This window comes from Tigriopus californicus, chromosome 2, assembly GCF_007210705.1.
Source record: "Tigriopus californicus strain San Diego chromosome 2, Tcal_SD_v2.1, whole genome shotgun sequence".
Classification (NCBI taxonomy): domain Eukaryota; kingdom Metazoa; phylum Arthropoda; class Copepoda; order Harpacticoida; family Harpacticidae; genus Tigriopus; species Tigriopus californicus.
Window position 1 is genome coordinate 5,014,363 of NC_081441.1, and position 22,969 is coordinate 5,037,331.

The window sequence follows — 22,969 nt, forward strand, 5'->3', positions numbered from 1 at the left end:
CCAAGAGAAATGCCACTTGATGGATGACTGTTCACCTCAATGGAAGACGGTTGAGCCATCCAGATTGCCCGAATTCTTGCAATTGTAATCCCACAGCTTCTTCTTTTTTCACTGGTTAACAATGAGCAGGAATTCCGACTCGAAACTGACTTTTATAAAGGAGGAATCTTCGTCTCATAATAATATCATTATTTTCATTTTTCCAGCCCGATTCTGATGAGCGAAGTGTGGCCGTGGCAGTTCGAACTCATCGAACCCTCGAGTTAGTGGACGATAAATTCTATATGATAACCTGCGGAAAAGCCGGATTTCAAAACTCAAGGTAAAAGGCCAAGCAAGCAACGATCCAGCCTGAAACGGTCGATGTGGTTTACGATCTGGGATATACTTTTGCGCATCGCTTTTTTTCGCGGAGGAATTCAGCATTTGGCTTGGCTTTCAGAAACCGAGCACAGCGTGAATGCACCGCTCAGCCATACATCTAACTAAGATGGGCTGTTAATTGAGAAATTCTCACTCCATTGACACTTCCGAAGTCGATTGATTGAAACCCTTTCCACACATTTTCCCCTCCATCGATTCTTTGACGATTCCACGTTAATGTACCACTTCCAAGTAATAAAACCAGATCTCCTCTTCATTGGTTGGCCCGAGAAATCTTGGGAAAAAATCCGAGGGACGGGATTCATCTCGCCGCTTCTGCTGATACGTACTCGTATATATGCGTAGTTCCCTCTCCCAAAGACGGTGTGTGTGTGTCTTCAATCAGGTAAATGGCATCCATTAGAAAAGCACCGGGTGTCATCAAGTCTCACCATGGCATGTATTTCAATGGAAATTCCCTAATGGCGAACTGGTTGAGACTGTTGTTGTGTCATCATCGCTTTTGTAGCAATTGTTGTTGCCTCGCATCATTGCGTAGATCAATCGATTGAATGGCCAACCACTCTCCTGCAAGTACAGCACAATACCAACTTACCTACTCTGCTGAGTAAGTGAGAGAGAGAGAACAAAAGCTTCAATTACACTTTGGCTTGCATTGTCACCAATGATAGGAAATGGAGCAATTCGATAATAATGATCGTCGGCCACTACACGAGCCAGGTTTCCGAGTGTGGTTGCATTTCCAGATGGCATTCCTCTTTATCTATATACCGAACTATGATATTGGCCTTTGGGTAATGTGTACTTGCCATCAGCCATTCTTGCATCTTGAGAATGCGTGTGCAAAGACGCTTTTACGTTTGCCTCATTTTCGTTTTTTTGGTATTCCAGGAATCAAACCAGTTTGGTCAATTTGCAATTGCTCCAGAAAGAGAAGAAGGTGGAACACGTGGTCTATGGTCGAGAATATACATTGAGGGCAGATATCAGTCACCCTGACGGTAAGTACCTTGAATTTCAACCTTAACCGGATCTAATTATTCCTGGACAACTAATGATTTGCCCAAATTTTTGGTTGGCCCATTATGAGAATACATTCTTAGGAGATAGTCGGTCTATCATGCAAAATGCAACTAGAGAGACAATCAGTCTCTAATCTATGTTTGTTTCGCCGGTCCTCGTTTTGTCAATCCGTCTAGATAAAGAGCCTTTTGAGTATTTCCTTTGACATTCGTATCGAACCGCTTACCCTTTGTGCTGTTGTTGTCGTCATGGAGATCGACAGTGTCTCCGTGTGGGCTTCGCTTTGTACACGCATAATAGTCGAAATGGGTTCGTGGCGATTATAGCTTGAACAATATAACCCGTGATTGACTTCGAGGAGCTTTGAGGAACACCGAAACCTCCTCGGCTCTTGCTCCAAGAGCTCTCAAAATGGAAAAGAGTTCTCATGACCCTTAAGTTGTTTGCTCCAAATTGACATTTCGCAAATGCAAATCAAACCAATCTCCTTTCTACAGTGGTGGTCCTTCTCTCTTCCTTTTCCTATTCATGTTTGTCTCTTCACTGGCAAAGTTCATGTCGTTTTTTTTCTGGCCAGGTAATAACGGCAGGGATGCAAATGGAACGGTTTGACGTGGTGTATAATATAGCCCTTTAGATAAGCGACCGGTTTTGATTGGCGTGTTCTCAGATACGATTTGATTTGAGTCTCATCAGCCCACGGAGGTTTGGTCTCATTTAATCTTGGCATTAGCGAGAAGGCGATATCAAATCGGATAGATTTCATCGGAGGGGGAAAAAATCCCTCCTCAATGTTTCTGACCGGAATGGCTAATGAGCATCCAGAGATTTCACTCAATCCTTTCAAAGAAGGATAGTGAAGATATTTTTTTCCTTCTTATCAGGCATCTATCTTGGTACCCTTGGATAAGTGAAGCTTGTTATCATGATTCCGAGCATGACTTGCCAATGAGTGTCTCGTATTTCTGCCAAAAATGGGCCCATCTTCAATAGGAACTGGAAGGCTCCGGTCAAATCCTTTCATGATCCCGCAAACCAAACCACACCAAAAAATCATCAGCTGCTGTTGTTGTTTTGCGCTTCGTTTGGATTAATTGATCCATGAAAATCTCACGAAAACAAAGTCAAGTTAGTCGGATGTGGAAAATGGCGTCCATTGTTTGGTAGTAAAGGAAATCCCCTCCTAATCTCCATCCAGATCGATGATAATCCACTCTGCAGCTTTTTCGTCGAAAAACAAAACAGAGAAGAGAGTCGCCTTTTTGCTCCAGCAACTTGCTGGAAGTAAACATCTCCGCCAAGAGAAGGAGTTCAGTTCAATCTCAAAAAGAACTTGTCCCATCATCTTGTCACCCACCCCATTGTCCCAAGGCTCTCTAAGATGGCCCATACAGCGAGGATCGGTTATGATTTTGGCAACAATGGCATTACCACGGTCATCTTGACAAGCTAGGAATGCATTCAACCACTTTGAATCGGATCCACTTTGCCCCGAGGGAAAGGTACTCAGGAATGAGAGCGAAAAAAGAAGATGATCGCCCTGGATCGATTTGATAAATTAATTTCGAGAACTACCTCAAAGGAATGATTCCATTTATCAAGAAGGCCTGGCTCAAGTTGCCGCCTTGATTACATACGTACCAGTCTGCCCGATTGCATGACGGCGTCGTTTCAATCGAGGTTATTAATAATGTTTTGCTCCTTCAGTGATGGGATGCGAAAATTGCGACCATAAAAAATCAAGGGCAATTAAATCTGGCCAATAACGTGCGTGCCAAGCGAGGATTGAAATTGATCACTGACCTGCTTATTGGCACATCCATTCTTGTCAGCTTGGGGGATTCCTCCCTTTTCTACCTTGGGCACAGCAACAACCTTTGGGCCTTCTTGTTCAGGGCTCAGGCCATAAGCCGTAAATGCTAATGTTTATTCGGCTCTGTTGGGTTGAATCACGTGTGCAGGAGCTTTCGTATTGATACAAATGTTTTTTTAGGTCAAACAAAAGCGATGCATGAGTTGAAAAGCCCAGCATTTTCGTTCTGCCATATCTCACAAACACAATCTTCACGTCTTTTGGTAATGAGTTTCAGACTGGAGCGGACTGACGTTCAAATATCAGATTTCCACCTCTCCTGTCGACTCGAACATCCATATTTATGGATGTGTCAAGATCGAGGCCTAGGCCATGTACGATGCCACACTTGCTTCGGAATCGAGCACGTCTCATTATGGGCTAATTTTTCCACCGGAATGGCGTTTCCCAAGGAGCAATTATAGGCCCCACGGAGGCAGGAAAAAACGCATCTTTGATCTCGCGTTTCCTATCCGCAATATCTGACTGGGGGACATAGCTGGGCCTATTTTGAAAAGTTGAAGGGTGGGCGTGGCTGGCAATCTGCCATCGATGTCGTCGATCCTCCCCGTTAATTTTGCTCCAGGAACGGGGCTTCTTCGTAGAACAGTGTCAAAACAGCACAAAGAGATCGCCAAGCATTCGTAACTTTTTCGTTGAAGCAGCAACGTCACGGAACAATAACAGATCAAGAAAGGTAAAAACGTTCTGACGTGTTTTTACACACTTAGATTTGAACGACTAATTTCTGTCGGATCGTCGATTGACGTGTTCCTTTTTGTTAGACAAGCCTCTTGAGTGTTCAAGGAGTTCGAAGATATAAATGAACAAAAAAAAGACAACACAGTTGTCCAAACAGTGAAAAATGGTCAACATTTTTAAAGGAAAATGGCTTTATCGTCTGCCAATGTTTTGCTCCTCAAACAATATGATTATATGAGCCGAAATGTATTGTTTAAGACCAACTACTTTAATGCTTCTTTCTTGCCAACACGGGAAGTCATTTAAGCAAACTGAAGAGGGATATCGGAATTGATACCTAACAAACATAAAACCAGACCTGTTTAGTAAAACTTGGCTGGAAACTGCAATCAAAATCGCACAGCTTCGACTTAACAAAAATTGATCGCGTTGGTCCCACCAAAATTTGGATTGATTGAGTAGATTGTTCCAAAATATTTCAAATCTTATGCAAAATCGGCGTTCGCGCAAATACAAGTGGCTAACTACTTTTTTCCTTTTATGGCATGTCACAAAAAGTGTCTTTAGCAACCTTGTATCCCCTTTTGGTTTGGGCCTTCTGAATGACCTGCTGTATGAAGTAAGCCCCTCTTATTGCTCCTCAACGTTGAAATAGATCTCCGCGAGGCTACGCCAAGGATTTTCATCTTGATCTCTTAGCGGCTCATCGCTTTACAAAGATTTTGATGACGTTTGCCTTTTGCTAGTCGTTGACGAGGTGTGGCCTCTTAAATATTGGCTTAATTTGACTTTGGCTTTCGACCATGCACAAGAAAGACACAGGCCTATCTATCGATTACGAGCACATTGCTCTGTAGAGTAGAGCCGGACAATTACCGTGGGTAATGACTGGTGAAAAAAATATCGCGCCTGAATTCTAGATTGTGCCCTCAAGGGCCAAGAATAAAATGTTTGTCGCCTAAAGCCCGAGAACGTGTTTCTTATAATACATGTATGTATGTGTCAATAGAGAATCCACTCGAACTTGAGACTATTGAACAGACGTTGGAGGAGCAGAATCATCTTCAATTGTGAATGGAATGCGTATATTTCCCGACGAGGCTCATTTTCTGCACAACATCATGGTTCTTCATACACTCATCCAGTCGAGAGCCGAGACTTTGATGTGGAAATTACATTTTGTTTGCTCAAGAGCCCTTCACATTCTCGTTTCTTACTCAGCGGGAATTCTCAGATTAAAATAAAAAAAAGACGCTTCGTGCTCCCAACCAAATTTCCAGTAAGATGGGCTTCATACCGAACAACCAACCTACCAACCCACTTTTGACCTTTGGAACTACTTGACTCGACACACTTGAAACTCTACGTAAACGAAGGTGCTCGGCAGTCGGCACATTTCAAAACAGTCTTACGCCATTGTCGACTTGGAAATTATGAAACAATTCAGATCCCAGATGCATTGGTGCATTTGCTAATCAATCAGACCTACAGTAGTGTGAGGTTGGGTACTGGTTCTCATGACCTATTCAGAAACCGAGGCTCCAGGGTCGGCGTGGCTTGGTCTAATTTGCAGTTTGTATGCACATTACATATGGACCTCTTGTATGAGGTAAATAACAAGTTGCACAATTTCGCAACTACGATGTGATCCAAATCTAAAGTCAATTCATCCCCGATGATCGAGCAAATCAAGCGGAAACAACTTCGAGCTCGATTGACTCAACTTTGAACTTTCCGAGAAAAAAACAACCTGCTCTATTTTCTGTCCCTGATCACCATTCGATTTATTTTTCGCACAAAGCATGCACTAAATACAACCGTCATCGGATAACTGTATGGGGGATTGGTTTTTGCCAATGCTCTCTCTTCAAGTTCAAGGCGAGAGGTATTACCGAAAAAGTCTCCCTATCCTCATGCTTGACTTCAAGGCGTCTCGTGATCATTTCGGGAGTAATCATGGGGTTCTTCAAGGGCTTCAATTAGATCAAATCTGTCTCCTTTATGACTCCCCTTAGAGAATGTACAATGTGGTAGTGAGGCAACAAGAGGATCCCCTCGTCGCACTCAACCTGAGAAGATGGTCCTCGCATAACCATTCCAATATTTCATCCTAACACCCGGCGCACGAAAGTCAGACAGGAGTTGCGAGATGCGAGTCGCGAGTCTCTCATCCTGTTCGAAACAGGGCTTGATTCGTGCATTGGTATCTATCACTTAGCTCCAAACTAATGAGGGTTCGTGTGCCATCTCATTCATAATTACGGAAAACTCATTGTGCTCCGTGTAATAAGTACATAATGCATTGCCTTGGTATGATGCGAAGGGGAGACGCACTCGTCTTTCTTGTGTTGGGAGTGAATCCAGACGGTGCCGCAATCTTTGGTTGGTGTCACACAAGGCTCGAATCTCGAGTCCTAAATTCCAAGAATCTCGGAACCCCGAGGAAGATCTGGATTTCACCCAAACACGTTAGCCATTCCAATTCAATTCTTTCTCGTTCATTCACTCGGTCATTAACACCATTTTGAGGAGGGTAATTTAGATAATTGTCTTCTCCTTTGAGATGTGGTACGATACGAACGAAAAGGGGGAAAGAGCAGACGATTGGCGCAGATTGGTACCTATCGTACGTGAACGTTCCTAGGATTGATTCACTTGGGCCTTGACTTGGGCAAAACTTTATGACCCTGATCGGTCGAGTCAAAATGATCCCCGTAAAATCGAATGATTTCTAGCGACGACTTGGGTGGGTAACATCGGCTACTTTTGTTTCAAAATTGCTGCGTTTAAGGCGTCCCTTGTTTTATCTCCCTGAGCCTGACTCATGGACCGTTGACTCCTTATTAGGCTTAGTGCACAATCACGCCTATTATTGGACAAAATGTACTTACTTTTTTTGTTTCACCTTTCATATGATTTTTAGTCCCGGATCAAATGCATCAATAGCCAGTTTTAAGTTCCTTTTTAACACCCTATAGTGCGACCAAAAAGGTCTAAATCAATGAAAAGAACTCCAATAAATATTGCAACAATGGCCACCAATGGGACAAGACATGGTGCCAAATTTTGAACCCAGCGAAAAAAAAGAGGCCTACTCTTTGGCTTGGTTTTAGAGGGGCAATTAAATCTCCATCCTCTATCGTGATGGAAAACATCACAGAATCACGACAGACCGGTTAGAAAATGGAGGGTCATCTTTGGCGATGCCAAATTCAGTTTTGGCCACGGTGATTAGTGCACGAGCCATGAGGGTTGCTTGCCTTCTTTCACCTGTCCCCGTATATACTGTGCTCTAGTAGGTATATACGTACGTACGTATGTACACCGTACTTTGAGCGGAGCCTCTCAGGATGGACTAATTATTGATTAGGCTTCAGATCAAGAGGAATTTTGACAAGTGCCAAAGATGGCAACGGCCTCGATGGACTTGTCAGTTGATGAATGGAGTCCAATCCTCTAATGTCTCAGGAAAAATTGGAGATAATATCTGTCCAAACGCGAACCACTCTTGTCAGTGGCAATGTGCTAGACAATCTACCGAATTATCAATCCCCAAATGAATGGATTGCCACATTCACCGTTCCTAACTAACCATATATGGTGTCATTGGTGGAGGTCAAATCTCTCGGTTGAGGTTTCTCCTATTTGGATGTACCTTACGGTCTCATTTGCAATGAATTGTGGCGCTCGATTGGGAATTGCTTTATGGATGGTGTTCAAACTTGAATTTGGAGATCTGTGGGCAGAGCCCCCAACCTAGGCGTACTGTCCACTACATAAATGATAAAGGCACGTGCCTGAAAGCAAAAATAGGCTCAGTAATTAATGGCTCCGATAGCGAAGCAAAACTCTATAAATCTGCTGTCAACATGCACCAAGATAAATGCTGCTCATCTTTAAGATGAGCAGCAAATGCAGAGAAAACAAGGGACATTTGTTACGCTAACTCTACGAGTAATAAATGGGATGATTTACGACGGTCTTTCTGGACAAATCCGGCTAATGGGTATGTCTTTTTTCCTTGAAGGATCCTGGCAAGGCCTTAAGCTTAATGAGGGTAGTAGGGACTCCTCTGGCGCATCTCATAAAAACAACATGCATTTGGTTTCCTTCAAATATGCAGATAAAATGAGTAGGCCTGTTTTTTTGCTCTCACCCTTCAAGTCATCAGACTTCCAAACCATTCTGAAAATGCACTCGCCGCCCAAATGCACCGCAAACCAGCTAATTAATGTCATGTTGTTGAGTTGTTTCGGGTTTTGGAGCAACCTTTACAGTTGCAACAATAACGATAGCAACGCCAACAATAGCAACAAAACAATGGCGATCGACTTGAAGCACTCGAGGGAAGTCAATCTTTGGTCGAGTCTAATTTTCCATGGCCACTTGGCCGAAATTAGCCAAAAGATAGATGATCGCTAGCTCCCGAATGGCTTGTCGGGCACAAAGCAATAACGAAATACAATAGCAAACAAAAATGTTGCTAAAAAAACTATCCCCCCCTCTTCTCAAAGTTTTGTTCGAAGTGTGTGGCCAATGGTTGATGAGACATGTTCGACCATGTTGGACCAAGCTTGACAGGGATTTGAGCTATTTGAAGGAAATTATTGAGCCATGTCCAGCCTCATTGAGGGTTGGTGGGGGAAAAGGTCAAAGCGGAACATTTCTTGATTGAAAATCACTTTGAGCGAGAACTCGCTCGCTGGTTTGTTCATGCCAGCCAAAGATTGTGACTGACCCACCGAGGCATTCCTCCTTTAATTACCCTCTTTCTCCTACAAAAATGGGCACTTTTACTTTGTAATCTCTTGAACCGGACAAGAAGTTCCCATATGGGCAAGTAATTATGCATTAAACGGGGCTCGGAACTCATGCATTAATTTTCCATTATGGAACTCACTCGCATGAGAGGCAAGAGGAACACCTTGAAGGTCCCCAACCCCCTGAACTAACATACTGCGTACAAGTACGTACGATAGAGAGTAACTGCTACATTTGGAAAAGTGTCAAATCAATACCACCATATTTGCCGTTGATATCGTGGGTTACGTGTATATAATAGCTCGAAGTGAATCACCTATATCAATCCTCCTACTAAGCCTTGATTCTCATCGAGAGGAAAAACATGCCAAGGCAAGAATGTGTTCGTTCATGGCCCAAAAGTTGGATGGAGAAGGCGACGATGGTGATCATTTTTCTTGTCGTTTCAGGTCAATTTGGCATGAAAGTCAAACGTTGCTTCAGCTTCAGCGACACCAACAACACTGTGGAACTTGTGGATAGTCGAGGGTAAGTGATGTTTAAGGTCGCACTTTGAAGTTACTTCAGAAGGTCATCATGGATGGATGCATGTGATCGAGTTGATCGCTCATCAGACAATGAGTGTTCATTTACGTGTCCTTTGCTTTGTATTCCTCTGGGGCCCTTGAGGTGTTTTTTTTTTACACGGTGCACACATATCTTGAAAACTCATTGATTCTATTGGCCTGCCAAGATCAGTGACCCCCTGTTTAGATTTTCGGTTCTCTTTTTTCTCTCATTCGTGGACGAAGCGAGGAGTCTCAAACTATTTTTCTTCAAAAGGCCCGTTTACGATATGCATCATGGAGAGGCCACCAAAAGATTTCCAAGTAGTTATCACTATTATCAAAGTACTCTGCTTTTTTTCTAGATGTCCGGATCGGGATCTGATCTCGGATTTCACTTACGATTTGACCAAGGGCACGGCAGAGGCCATGATTTTCTCCATGTTCAAATTTCCCGAGAGTCATCGTATCCATTTCCAATGTGATATCTTGGTTTGTCGAGGTGAGTTCGTTTTATTATTTTGTATTCTTACTACACGGTCGTTGTGCTTGAATAATGAAGGGACCAAAGGTCAATGAGAGGGCGGCACATACAGGAGAAAGAGCAGCAGGAGGAGCAGGAGCAGGAGGAGGCCATCGGTAGAAATTCGAAAAGAGTCCCACCAATCATTGGCACTTGGGGAAATCAATTTGCTAACCAATCTCGACAGGAGTCCGTGGAAAGTATTTTGGGACTTCCATCAACTCGAGAGGAATCTCACGCCCGTCACTTTAATTTCTCCCCGAGAAGCGTACCCAAAGGAGAATAGGAAAGGAGAGAGAACGAGAGAAAGAAAGAAGAGCGAAGCCAGTTTGGCATTGATTTTGTTCTCCCGCTTCATAATCTTTTCAATCCTCCATTCAATTTCAAATCTTTGGAGACTCTTCGTACCATGGTCATGATGATTGTGATGATGAGTTGGAGCAAAAAGACGCAGACATCATAGAGAATCTTGAGGATTCGGAGGATGGTGATAAGTTCGCTCACCAAGCCAACGAAAAGGAGTCTCACATTGACATTTCCTCTGAAATCAGAGGCCGCAGAGAATCGAAGATTGTGAAATCTCTCCCGTTCAATCCCTGATCTAATGGATTTGGCACTTGCCTCGCATAGAACAAATTGTCAGACTCTTTTCATCCTTCGAAAATCGTCATCTGATATGCGTCAGCGCTTATATCGGAGTAGAAGTTCATCAAGCAGGTCTATCGACACTTTGATACCTTGTCATGGATAAAAAGGGCATCTCAACAAAGGCGAGAAAAGATACTTGGAGCAAGGCCAACTTAATACTCAACTCTGAAATTGTTTGGTTGGTTGGCTAGCTTCAAGAATGTTCAGGTTATCCATGGATATATCATTCTCATAGCATACTCTCCCTGTACATTTTGAGGGTTGTGCCAGACAATGTCATTGGCATTGACTTGGGCTGAAAATCACTTCGAGAAGCGCTCTCGCTCTCTCTCGCTCTCAGACTCTCACACATACACCTTTTCGGTGAATTTTACCGTCAAGGAAAAACGCCAGAAATTTGGATGACAAGCATAATTGCTTTTTGGGTGGAGATGAGAACGACCCATCAGGCATAGGTAAAGCAATTAATATTCTCAATCCCCTTTCAGATCAATGCCCGGAACCTGTGTGCAATGACACAGGCAAGTTTGGTGATCCCGACACCCGACCTGGGCGATCATTACGACCCAATTCCTCCACTCAGCCGAGGACTGATGCCTTATTTCTCCAACCTCCAGAGGACGGCGCACTTATGGCTTCATACTCTGTTTTTGTCCTCGAACCCGGAGCGAATGTTGGTAAGAAGAATGTAAAAGTGTAATCTCTTGATTTGTAGAAAACGTGAAGTTGCAATTTTGAAGGTTGTTAGGCTGTATAGGCTGTATTGGTCAGAGGAAGTGGCATTCCACTTTTTTTCAATTCAAGGCTTTCTTGATGAATTAATTGCATGCCAGAGAAAGCACTTCATGACTTTTTTCAGAGTCAGTTCACTCAAGGCCACTCAAAACAGCGTGTGGACCTAAATACCTAATCATTCAAGAAAGGAAGCTGCCATTTGCCTCGCGTTTGATTCAGACGTACTGTAATGAATCTTATGAGTGCATTCATTTTGATATACATCCTTGATTAACCTGAAAATACTATCGACCTATTCTAACTTTAAACACATTGAGTTGACTGAGGCCTCCCATGCGTCCCATATGCACGCGATTTCTTGTAAACGGTCTCAACCCATTCTTGATGGCTGGTGTTCCCCACGGGAATATTCTCGCCCCTTTGCCTTGCCAGGAAATGTATTCATTGTACAGCCGTCGTTTGACTCGGCAAGACGATTCAACAATACCAGATCGGTTTCATTTCCTCTTCCGATGACTTGAAGAGTGTGGCTTTGCTCTTTCCAGATGCCGAGGCCTTGGGCCACAATTGCGACGTGCCCAACCCTCCGTGGTTGTTGTACTTGTGCATCGCCTTCGGCGTGCTCTTCCTACTCATGTTGATTGTGAATATCTTCTTGTGCTCGGCCATGACGTGTTCGTGCGCCAAGTCAGATGTGACGGAGAAGGAGCAATCTATGATCGAAGATTTTGACCCGTACACTCGGTCTTGGCATGGATCTCAATATGGATCAAGGTGAGATATGAATTTTTCAATTGACATTATGCATAGTCTCGGCAATATGTGTACGCTTATGTGTGTGGTGTTTTGTACCGATCGTTATCATTCAATATCCCTGATCCTCACATCCTAAAGTTGGTCTGCCCTTTTGGGTAGATATACTACGTCCTCCACAGGTTTCACAAGTATCCAACGCCATCCCAGCAGTGCGGGCAGTCACTTTTCGGCACAGTTTCCAACCTCGTCTCCCTACGGATCCCTTCCTCCCTAACTAACCCTTCAAAAGCCCACAATCAAAACCATAGGTGTCTTTGTCATTACTTTTGAGCTTAAAGTGCACTCACACCAGACATTCGTCACTCACTTTTATGAAGGGATCAAAGAAGATGAAACACATCGACACGCACACGCACCTCCAACACGCACACAAGCCATTATTGCCAATCACATTCCAGCACTTGACTCGTTCAAACAACCCGACGTACAACCTTGGGAGATGTACTGAACATATTTACAATTCAATTCTAAATTAACTGACCTCTTCCTCTTCTAGATATTCCTTAAGTAACGGGCTCAAGCCCATTCCCCCTCCCTTGATATCCGTGGACACGAGCCATAGCCTATCGAGCAGTGCGGCCAGCGATTACGGTGGAAACGGCATGACGGCCGGAGGTGGCAATGGCTTACCTGCCGTCTACGGAGTGCCTGTTCATTCGAGACCGAGTTCTCGATACTCGAATCGATCTCATCGCTCCCATCGGCGCCCTCATCAGATCCATTCGTCCAGTTCCGGAGCAGGATCCCATTACTCCAAGTATTCCAATGGGCGCATCCTCAACTAGACCATCCAACGAAGAAACGCAAAAATATCTCTCTGGCTGTGACGATCCTCTTATTACTCTTTGATAAGAATGTCTGCTTTTTCTCTTGCTTGAACCACTCGAGTTCGAAGTTTACGGATATATTCGTGCGTGTGTACGTGCGTGTGCAAACATATGCATGCTTTATCTGATTCGTCCATTTCTGATTGCTAGTAATTGTCTCTGACATTTGTGTACAAATTGTTTTTAATGCTAGTTGGTATGACATTAATGGTCAGAATCTGATTACCAAATACAATAAACTTTAAAATTCACGCTATCCATCATGTCTTAGTTAGGCCTCAAGTGCAAAATGCAATAAAACCATACAATTTCCACCAAAACGAGCTTTCAGGAATAGTTTTCAGATATAAAACTATCTGAAAAAAGGTGAATTGCGGATGAATCATTGAATGAATTGCTTTAAATATGTCAATAGATTCACAATCAAGGTAAATATGGCTGAAAGTAGAGCAAAAATTCGCAGCTTGTGAAATTGATGGGTCCGTGCAGCTAAACCTTGAACTTGAAGTAACATTTGGATAATGGTTTTCAGTTAAAAACAATGCATCTTTATGAACAATAATAAGACACTACAACGACGACGACTTATCTAACATCAATTCGGATGCTCCAACTCTACCAGTTTCAGCTAAACTACGCATCTATCCGACAATTGGGACATCATTCGAGGTGATGTTTTGATCGAAATTTTGGTGTTTTGTCCTAAGATGCGTACGAAAACACAAAGAGTTGCTTTTTTGATCAAGAAAATGTACGAACAATCTCCATAAATACCCCGAGTTCAAAATCTACTGTAGTAAATGTACCTCATGGGAACGGGGTTAACGTGGTGAAAAGGTTGGCGTATCACATCCAAAGACGACCTAAGGGAGGTTCTGATACCTGGAAAATGTATTTTTCTAGGAGTTCCGGGGTTCTGGGGTCCTACGGTCGGAGAGCGAAAGCAACCATCACATCATCTTTTTCCAAATTCTGATAGGGAAAATCGTCCTCCCTTCCAAATTGGGTCCTCGTCTGTGGATGTAGTTGCTTACCAAGAATTTCCTTGAGAATGGCCGGGAACGAGAATTGAACCGGGACCTCCCCCATGCGGTGACACCGCAGACTCAAACTCCTAAAAGCAAAGTGCCTGTGAAATTTTATATGTTCACTCAACATTATTGAAATAAAATGGGTTTGAGTTGTTTTTGGCTAATTCTATCAAAAGCTTTTCTATAATTAGTGACCCAGATTACCTAATGTCAGGAATAGAACACGTACGAGTAGTTTAGCATAGTACTACACTGTGCCTCTTATCCATTTCGTTTGGGCTGTCTGACGTCGGACACATGGGCCAATATTGGTGACAACTCGACTCAACGGACACCTTGACCTTAATCAATGATAACTAAGTAGACTTTAAGTTTCTTTCGAAAAATACAAAAAAAAAAACCAAAAAGACGAAACGAAAAGGGCCATTTTTTCGATAAATTGCCGAATAATGTATCATAGTAATTGATAATGTGTTTGGGTGCTGGGGGTCGGCGGGATAAGGCTCGCCCTGTCAGCGAAGCCAGCCATTAACAGCGTCCTTATACTATTTCTAATGGGCAGTGTTATATCCATGTCTGTTTAGTTTTCCATCTGTGGGCGTGGTTAGCGTCTAAAAGTCTCCATGAGGAAGGTTGGGGAAGAGAATCAAATCGGGGAACTCTCACATATAAGTAATGGCTTGCTGGGGTACCGTTTTGTTAGAGCATCCGCTTTCCAATTTGCGAATCCTGGTTCTATCCCAGGCTTGCCAAGTCCAAGCTTCTTTGTGGTATTTANCTGGGGTACCGTTTTGTTAGAGCATCCGCTTTCCAATTTGCGAATCCTGGTTCTATCCCAGGCTTGCCAAGTCCAAGCTTCTTTGTGGTATTTAAACTACAACACAACTTGTTGCTTTAACAACTTAAATGGGCGAACCTGCGGTCATTCCCGAGGGTGAGGTAATAATTAATGTTGGCTGTGAAGTGGGGACACCCACCCATCATCAGATGGAAGGCCGAGCGAGAGAGCTGCCATCTGATTTCGTAACAATCAAAACAAACATATCTTTGTAAACCAGTGCACCACGTCTTCTCCCATACAAAGATGACTTCAAAAGACAAGATTCGAACCCTGACCCGTTAGGAACTATGTCGCCTCCTATTGGGTACATTAAACCACTCAACTATGTAGATCCTTAACTTGAAAGCGTATATATTCTGAGTTCCTTCTGAGCATACTATACTTGGGCACTGAAATATACTTTTAGAAAACATTAATTCCATTTGACTTGTAGGTGGAATGACTCAGAGAGCAAAACCGTACATATATTAACGTTCACTTTTCTTTCTTCGTCTAAATCCATGTTCTAATTATAGATCTTAACCTTTAGAATCACATTTACTCATTATGCACCCTTGGGAGTCCTTGAGCCCGCTAAAAAAGGCTGGAAGTCCGAAACGTGCGACAAAAGGTTTTCGATTTGTTGGTTTTAGGTGCAGACAGATTTTCGAAAAACTGAAAAAACACCAAAAAAAGAAACAGGCAAAAACGCTTGCTTAAGATTAATTTTATTTTTGAAAGAGCATTTGAGGTTTTTACCACAGAATTGAGTCAACTGTAGTTTTGTGAACAATATTAACTTTTTTGCAAAATAAATTCATTGTAATCAAAAGCGTGGCAATCACAACCACTTATTTCCAAATTAAAATACAAGCAATTGACATTTTTACCCTTCCTTACAAGGACATTGTTTACAAAGCACACAAGTTTTAATTTGGTCCACAAAAATTAGCCATGTGTGAGCCAATAGTCCTGGAACCGCACTTCTTTCTTACTTTCCAAACCGAAGGTAATAAATAGATGAACGTGAAGCTACATATTTCGTTTTTAAAGAAAAAGTTAAGAAGCCCAAACATTACCGAGATGAATTCGCTGTTGTGAAAAATGAAATCATTTTCAGATGAAATGAACAGGAAAACTTGACTCCTCGGAAAGAAATGTGTTTGTATTCATTAGCTCTCATACGTAACAAATAGGCAAATACTTCCGCATGTACAGTTAAAGGAAACGTTCTGACATTCAGTTACATCAAAGGTTAGATAAGGTTGGAATCATATTTCCGACGAAACTATAAAGATGAAAAATATCTCAACCTCTCTACTCCCAGCGTTCTTCCGGTTCTTTCCCTTTCAAGAACTGATTGGTTTAATAAACCTTGGTTCAAACTACAGGGCTAGTTCAACCCATTCTTGCCAATCTATCTCGAATCCTCTACCAAAATGTTTGCCGATGAAAAGGTGCATTTCATGACAAACAGAAATTACATAAGTTCGGATTGCTGAACAGACAAGCTTACCGAGAACCGTTTCCAAATTTCTAATCTCTAACGTGAAGACAACATTGGCAACTTTATTGATTGGTTGACCTATTGGGTTATTTAGAGGTAAACTAGGGGCGATCAGTAAAAATTGCTTCAGAGATACTGCCTAACGAAAAAGGAATCCATAAAGATATGAATTAACATTAAGCACAAGTCTATAATATGCAATGCCAATGCAACAATTCATGCAGATCAATGCAGAAGGGTTAACTTCTACGGTGGTACCTTAAAAGCATTGTTTAGAGTCTGTTTAAATGCCTAGACTTCTAGTTGCGTTTTTCTTTCTTAAAGCTACATATTTTAAGATATTTCAAATTTGTATATTGATCCACTTAAAACCTACATCTTTGAAAGCGCAATTAATGGATGTTATTAGCATCGTTAGAATAGTTTCAAGTGATTTGATATACTAATCTGAGTTATTTTCAAAGATATCTTTTTTGTCAAAAGTTCCTCCTTTTGTTCCTTTATCAAAGATAAACCCATTTAGAAGTCTTGGTATTTAAGCAAACACTTAATTAGAGTATGAAACCATGGTGTTCAGTTTCATACTCCCTTGGCAAGTCCGAAAACAACTTCAACACCTTCAAGTTTTCAACATTTTCAACTTTTATTAAAGCATAGTTAAGCTGAGGTTTTGGCATGTTTCAATTTTAGTCAATTTGATATAATCAAATAAGATTAGTTTGAGGTGACTGTTAACAGTTGATTGATAGTACGCAGAAACATGCAATTGATTTCTAAAAGAGGCAGGAAACGCAACTGGCCATTTGATGACCATCCTGGCATAAGTTGTCAACAGTTTTTATGGGAAAGCAACTTTGAATTGACGATTGTTCGTAAAAGATAAAGTCGATTAGAGGGGGCAATCAGCCAGGAGGGAATGCAAGTCTCGACTCGCCTATCCAATGCAGAAATAGATTCCGTAGTATGTAAAACAAAACTTATCCCCTAGAAAAAGGGCGCACTGAACATACAATTTGCTTGAATAGCAATATTCAGCTATGATATCTTACCTCGAAAATTTATTTTTCTGAGCATCAGTCTATTGCCCTTACAGTGCCATCTTTTGAAGGAACTTTCGTCGCTTTTGACATTGTAACTTTAGTCATTTACTACTTCATAAACTCTTACCATCGTAGCAGGTCAAAACACCTTTAGCTTGTAAGTTAGGTAGCTAGGAATTACGAATGCTTATGAAACTCGGTATATTGTCGACCACTGCTAGCTCAAAGAAATATTTACAGAAAGACAAATACTTTAAAATAACCTAAAGTAGCGTTAAGTGGGCGGTAAAGTACTATCTAGGAGGATCATTTTTCCCCTAAGTGATTGCGTCTGATTGTTGAAGGTATGCAACAATAAACCAAATGGTCAATTATGGGAAAAAATTGAAGTTCTCGAGCTTCTAAAGCTTCCCTCCTTGCTCCTTGTGCCATAAGTCACAGGAATGTGGAAAGCACGAAATAACAGAACCTACCCAAGTCAAAATAATATTTCTGGCCAATCAATTATTTGACAGCTTCGCTCTGAATGAGGCCTTTTAGTCGCTAACCGCTTTTCATTGAGGACAGACACGTAGACAATGAAGCATTGTAAATACAGCATTAGTAGGGGTGGGAAAGGCTGAATTAAGTTTCCACCTATTTTGGTCAATTTTGGGCAAAACAAACTAATTCATGAATTTTGACCATAAAATAACCTAAAACCAAGGATTTTCGGGGAAATTTAGTAGAAATACGGAGTCAAAAAATCTGGCCCATGTTTGTCTCTACTCAAAGATTAGTTTGACATTAAACTTGAAGTTTTCATGAAGAGAAAGTGTTGAGCAGATACAATAGTGTCAAACTGCACATGATCTAATTTGAACCTAAGGGGGTTACCATCCCATCGTTTGCCACACAAGGAATGCTCTAAAACGCAAGTGAGAGCAGTCTTGATCTTAGAATGAGTCCAAAGAGCAAGAAGATCTTGCAAAATATTAATCAAGCAACTTTTTCCCCAAATGCCACACTAACGCTTGAAGATCCAAACAAATACGAGTAACAAACTATTTTCACTTGTTTTAAAAACCTGTTTTGCGTTTTCAGAACTTATTTTGGCTGATTTTCGTAACTTAAAAACAACTATTTCGAGCAAAATCCCAAACTACTTTTCCGACCCCTAGCCTAACTTTAAAGATAGTTTTTTCGAGAAAAGACCACTCTTCACCCGCTCCTCTGCATCTGCCCACTAGTTAGTAGTTAGGTTGAACTAGAAAAATCTTACAACGAACCCGTTGTCTCAATTTTTCCCTTTTTTCCAATGATAATGATCTGCACAATGAAACATGTAAACTAAGGGTAGTTGCTGCCTTGAGGTTGTCTCTTTTACTGACTGGCAGGAAGTGGAGTACCAAAGTCTACACGAGTTACTAGTCCTGATAAATGAAAACTCTACCAAAAGCAAAATAAGCCAGGAGGATTTTATATACCATAAATCAAATTGGAGTGCTAGATTTGGCGGGAAGTTAAAAACAAACAAACAATGGTTGCGAGATATTTTAAGGCAATATTTATGGCATTTTAGTACTGACATCAAGTCCTTAACGAATTTAAGTTCAACACAAATCCGGAGCAAACTTGGGGCCAAAAGTTGAGAGTAATTGTGGGTGGATCAATATTATGCTTGTCGATGTGGCGAATTTCTTCGTGCTCAGCTTGATGGTTAGAAGGCAGGACAAAATGCCTTTCGAGATTGTGTTTATTTAGCTTAAGTAGGTTTCCTTCGTATATCCTCTTAAACTCTTAACAACTTGTCCACTTTGGAAGGGAACAGTGTGTTGGAACGTCAACCTCGTTTTACTAAAAACGTATTACCTCCCACCCACATCATTTGGGTAACACAAATTTGTCAACCATCTTAGATATTCCTCATCTTTTATGAACACTCCCAACACTTTTCTCCAAGATCATTTTGGAACTTGAGAATGCACGATGCGGAATTTTAATGCGGAAGTCGCCGATTCAAAACCATATCCAATGGAGAAGAGTGTAGTCATTTCATTGTTCCTCATGATTTCACGTCATCACTTGGAATATCGCCATCATCTCCATCATGATCATGATAATCGTCATCATACACGTCTTTATTAATTAGAAGATGATCGTGTGCAAAACTTAAAGTCAAACAATTGATCCATCATTCCGTCATCCTTCAATCTACTATTCATACCAAAAGGTGACGCGAGCAAAAGTGCTACAAATCAGCGCCGTTTGTCAGAAAAAAAGCACTAGTCTAAGAGCTTCATGAAAACGCTATGCGTCTCCAACAAACTTGTCAATATATTTAATTCACTTAGTTTTGAAGTAGACCCTTACGACGCTCAACCGCATCATACTCAAAACAGCGAAGGAATTCGAGCGGAAATCTGGCTCGGTCCTCATTAAAATCAGAACTGCTCATATCCTGGAACAAGAGCACTCACACACGGCATGGCTGCATTGCTGAACATTAGTAGTTGCAGCAGCATTAGTGTACTAAAATACAGAGGCTCGCCTGGAAGCACGCCCTCTTCTTGGGCTCAAAGAGGAGGGAGGTCCTGAGCATAGAATCGAATGCAGATATCTCATTGTGTTTCCTCGCGTTGAACTCGGAGTTGGTAAAGGTGAACTTATGAATACGACGCCCTTCCATGAACTCCAATCCCTATCCCATCCATCCATCCGTGGCCTCTTCTGGGTATACGCATGTAGAACTTGAACATGTTGTTACTGTTGTTGGGAATATTGAAAAACTGATTAATCTTTAGATCTCGAACAACGGGTAATTTAAAACAGTTTGCTTCCTCCATGTAGTACATGTATCCTTATAGCTTAGATAGCACCCGACCACATCGCAACAACCAACAACAACAACAATAAGGCTGCAACAGACCACTCATTAATATCCACTTTGGGCTGAAATTCTTAAGTTTACTACCACTCCATCCGATATCATATATGTTCGTTTATATGCCAGTAAATGTCGCCCGCTTAATGTCAATGTCCAGGAGGTTGTGGGCTGCTTTGTTGTCGTTGCTGTTGTTGTGAGCTACTCTTAAAGCTTTGAAATGCAAGTTTTCAATGGCATTCAGAGAGCAGACAAGGTAATTTTACCCCGACCGTTTTAAGTTGGCATGGCAGAAAGACACAATAGGGGTGATGATGTTGCGGGGGTTCTTAATCATGACGAAGAATGTGCTACAGTTACATGACTAGGGTTGTTGGCTTGAAAAGCCAGGTTTATTTTCGGAACCGCGTGCGCATTGCCGAATCTTCGGATCGAAATATGTTCAGATACCAATTAAGAAGCTCTTAGCAAAAAAAGGCTCAATAGACACAATAAGAGGGTAAGGAAGGCATGTTTCTTGGTGAACGGTCAGTTGCACGGAAACGCTTTCATTGCATTGTCTCAACTTCGAGTAACACAACCAAAAAAAATGAATCAGGCTAGTTGCAATATTCTCAAAAAGCGTACGCAATCGGAACAGCCTCCTCCCTGATTAGGATAAAATGAAGACCCCCAAAACATCATTGAAACTGACAACAAAAACACGCCAAATCGTGTGTTGCGTAGGTTATTTGTCTACCTACAAGTTCGGGATCATTATTCTTGGCAGAATGCTTCCTTCTTTCAACCCTCGAAAGACATTCACTCTCGATCAATATTTTCAGGCTGAAATCGTCCAGCAATGTAAAAAAACCATTCCCTGTTTTTTGAAGGTTGTGCAACAATATGACTCGTCAACTAGTTTGCGTCAGATTAGTGGGTCTGGGTCAGTTTTTTCTCTGGTTTCAGAAACCAGTTTCTCAACACAACAGTCATAGGAACATGTGCCCTCCCAAAGCATTGAATTGTGTCAAAATGTACACAGGGTCTTTGAATTTTGGTTACATGGGGATGCGGGAAATCCATATCATTAAAACTTGCGTAATAATCCCGGCCATGAAAATTATCCATTGGGAATTATCCTTGAATAATCCAACCTGACCACTTTTTCTGGAGCATATTCATCGTCGAGCATCAGTCAATTCCTACCAAATACTGCAGTAATAATACATACATACTCTTTAGTCCGAGGTGAGCAAGATCTAGCTTCACCCATGGTCCATGGACCTTGAAAAACAAAAGCAAGATTCCTTTCCCTCTTTCTTCGGATGTGTTGGTCGTAATTGAACCGAGACATTAGCCTCTTGAGATCTGGTAGGCAATGAGTCTTGGATTTCTTTGAGAAGTAAAAACATCGTTTGGATGAAAACACTCTTCATTTCCCATGGAGGTCTTTGCAGCAGACAGCTCCCTCTCAGAGTTTGAAGAGTGCTTGGTGGCAGGTTTCTTCCCTCATCACATCAACCGCTCGACCAGGTAGAACAATGGTAATGTTGCCATATCCCTATTGATCCTCGGTTGACGTAGGATATCTCGTATTTCCGATTTTTCAACGATTACGTCTGCCATCGGAAGCATTTGGGAATTGCATACAAGCGTCGAATGTCTGATATGTGAAACCAGTTCTCGGGATTGAGGGGTCGACTTGAACCCATTAAATGCTCAAAATAGTTGCAAGGGAATACCATTCTACAGGGTTGACCACCCGAGCTGGTTTGGTTTCGAGGTGGAACCGAACACTTGATATTGCCTGTAAACTTCCATAATACGATTCTTTAACGATACCTAGTAGCAGCAATAGCAGAACTACCAGTGGCACTTTGACTACCAAATAGTACTTTGAACCACTGGATAGTGCCTCCAAACCCAAAGGGCGCTGCCGCCTTGAGGTTCAAATGTTGTTGCCTTCGACGTGATCGTATCTACAGAGTAAGTTCATGGCAGTCGCCGAAAACCATCTTTAATGGTTAGTTGATATGGAGGAACGACCGTCGGTGGTGCCAATGGATGGTGGGGACACTCGCTCAATGAGGGGTGCCTCCCAATGGAAGAAAACCAGGAACGAATCGGGGCCTTGTCAGTCCCCATGCTACATGCTGAACACACCACGCCACAACCAATACATAGTATACCGATTCCATCCATCCATCCTCCATCCACCACTCACTCTCACACGGAGAGGGAGGAGAAGGAGGCGAAGAAGAAACAACGAGACTGAAAGAGTGTAACAGTGGATGAGCGAGTGTGAGAGTGTTCAAGGAGTGGGATGCCAAACCCGAAAAAAAGCTATTTGAAGGTCGCATCGAGGTAACGACGAATAAGCGTTGTTGCCTCGGTCTTCTTGTCAGGACAAGTGGAGGGCTTGAATGTGAGTGTATGTAGGTACGTTCTCGTATGTGGTACAGTAGGTGCACATATCTGTCGTGTTCGTTGCCAGGTTGTTGGTCGTCTATCTCCCTCGACTAGTAGTATCTCTCTCGTACATTCAACAAGGCGCACAATCAAGCCCGACGTCCGTCCGTCCGTCCGTCCGTCTCAGTCGATATGAGGAGGTGCAGGGAATAGGAAGTGAACTGCTAGCTCGGTGCTCAGGAGAATTGAACGATTCAAGTTCAAGGACTGTTTGGATTGTGCACGAGAGAAGAAAAAAAAGGCCCACGAAAGACAGACATTCTTCCCGCGATTTTGAGCACACACATCAAGATGATGCGTTTCCTCTATGTATTCAGCCTCGGAGTGTCCTTATGCCTCGGGGGGCGGACCTACCAAGAGAAAATCGAGGTGGACCACTCATACTACACCATGCAGCTCTTCAAAGAGAATGCCGAGAACACTTTCGAGAAAAATTTAGTG

The 22,969-nt window shown here is 42.2% G+C and overlaps 1 protein-coding gene across 1 annotated transcript in view; it reads left to right on the plus strand.

The window, feature by feature from the left end:
* LOC131892649 (uncharacterized) overlaps window positions 1-13,072 on the plus strand; it is a 41,644-nt gene extending 28,572 nt beyond the window's left edge. The window contains exons 3-9 of the mRNA XM_059242472.1: window positions 207-322; window positions 1,276-1,385; window positions 9,172-9,250; window positions 9,633-9,769; window positions 10,927-11,115; window positions 11,719-11,947; window positions 12,486-13,072. Coding sequence (XP_059098455.1) covers window positions 207-322; window positions 1,276-1,385; window positions 9,172-9,250; window positions 9,633-9,769; window positions 10,927-11,115; window positions 11,719-11,947; window positions 12,486-12,774 — 1,149 coding nt within the window. The 3' untranslated portion in view covers window positions 12,775-13,072. The remainder of the gene's footprint in view (window positions 1-206; window positions 323-1,275; window positions 1,386-9,171; window positions 9,251-9,632; window positions 9,770-10,926; window positions 11,116-11,718; window positions 11,948-12,485) is intronic.
* The last annotated feature ends 9,897 nt before the right edge of the window (window positions 13,073-22,969 follow it).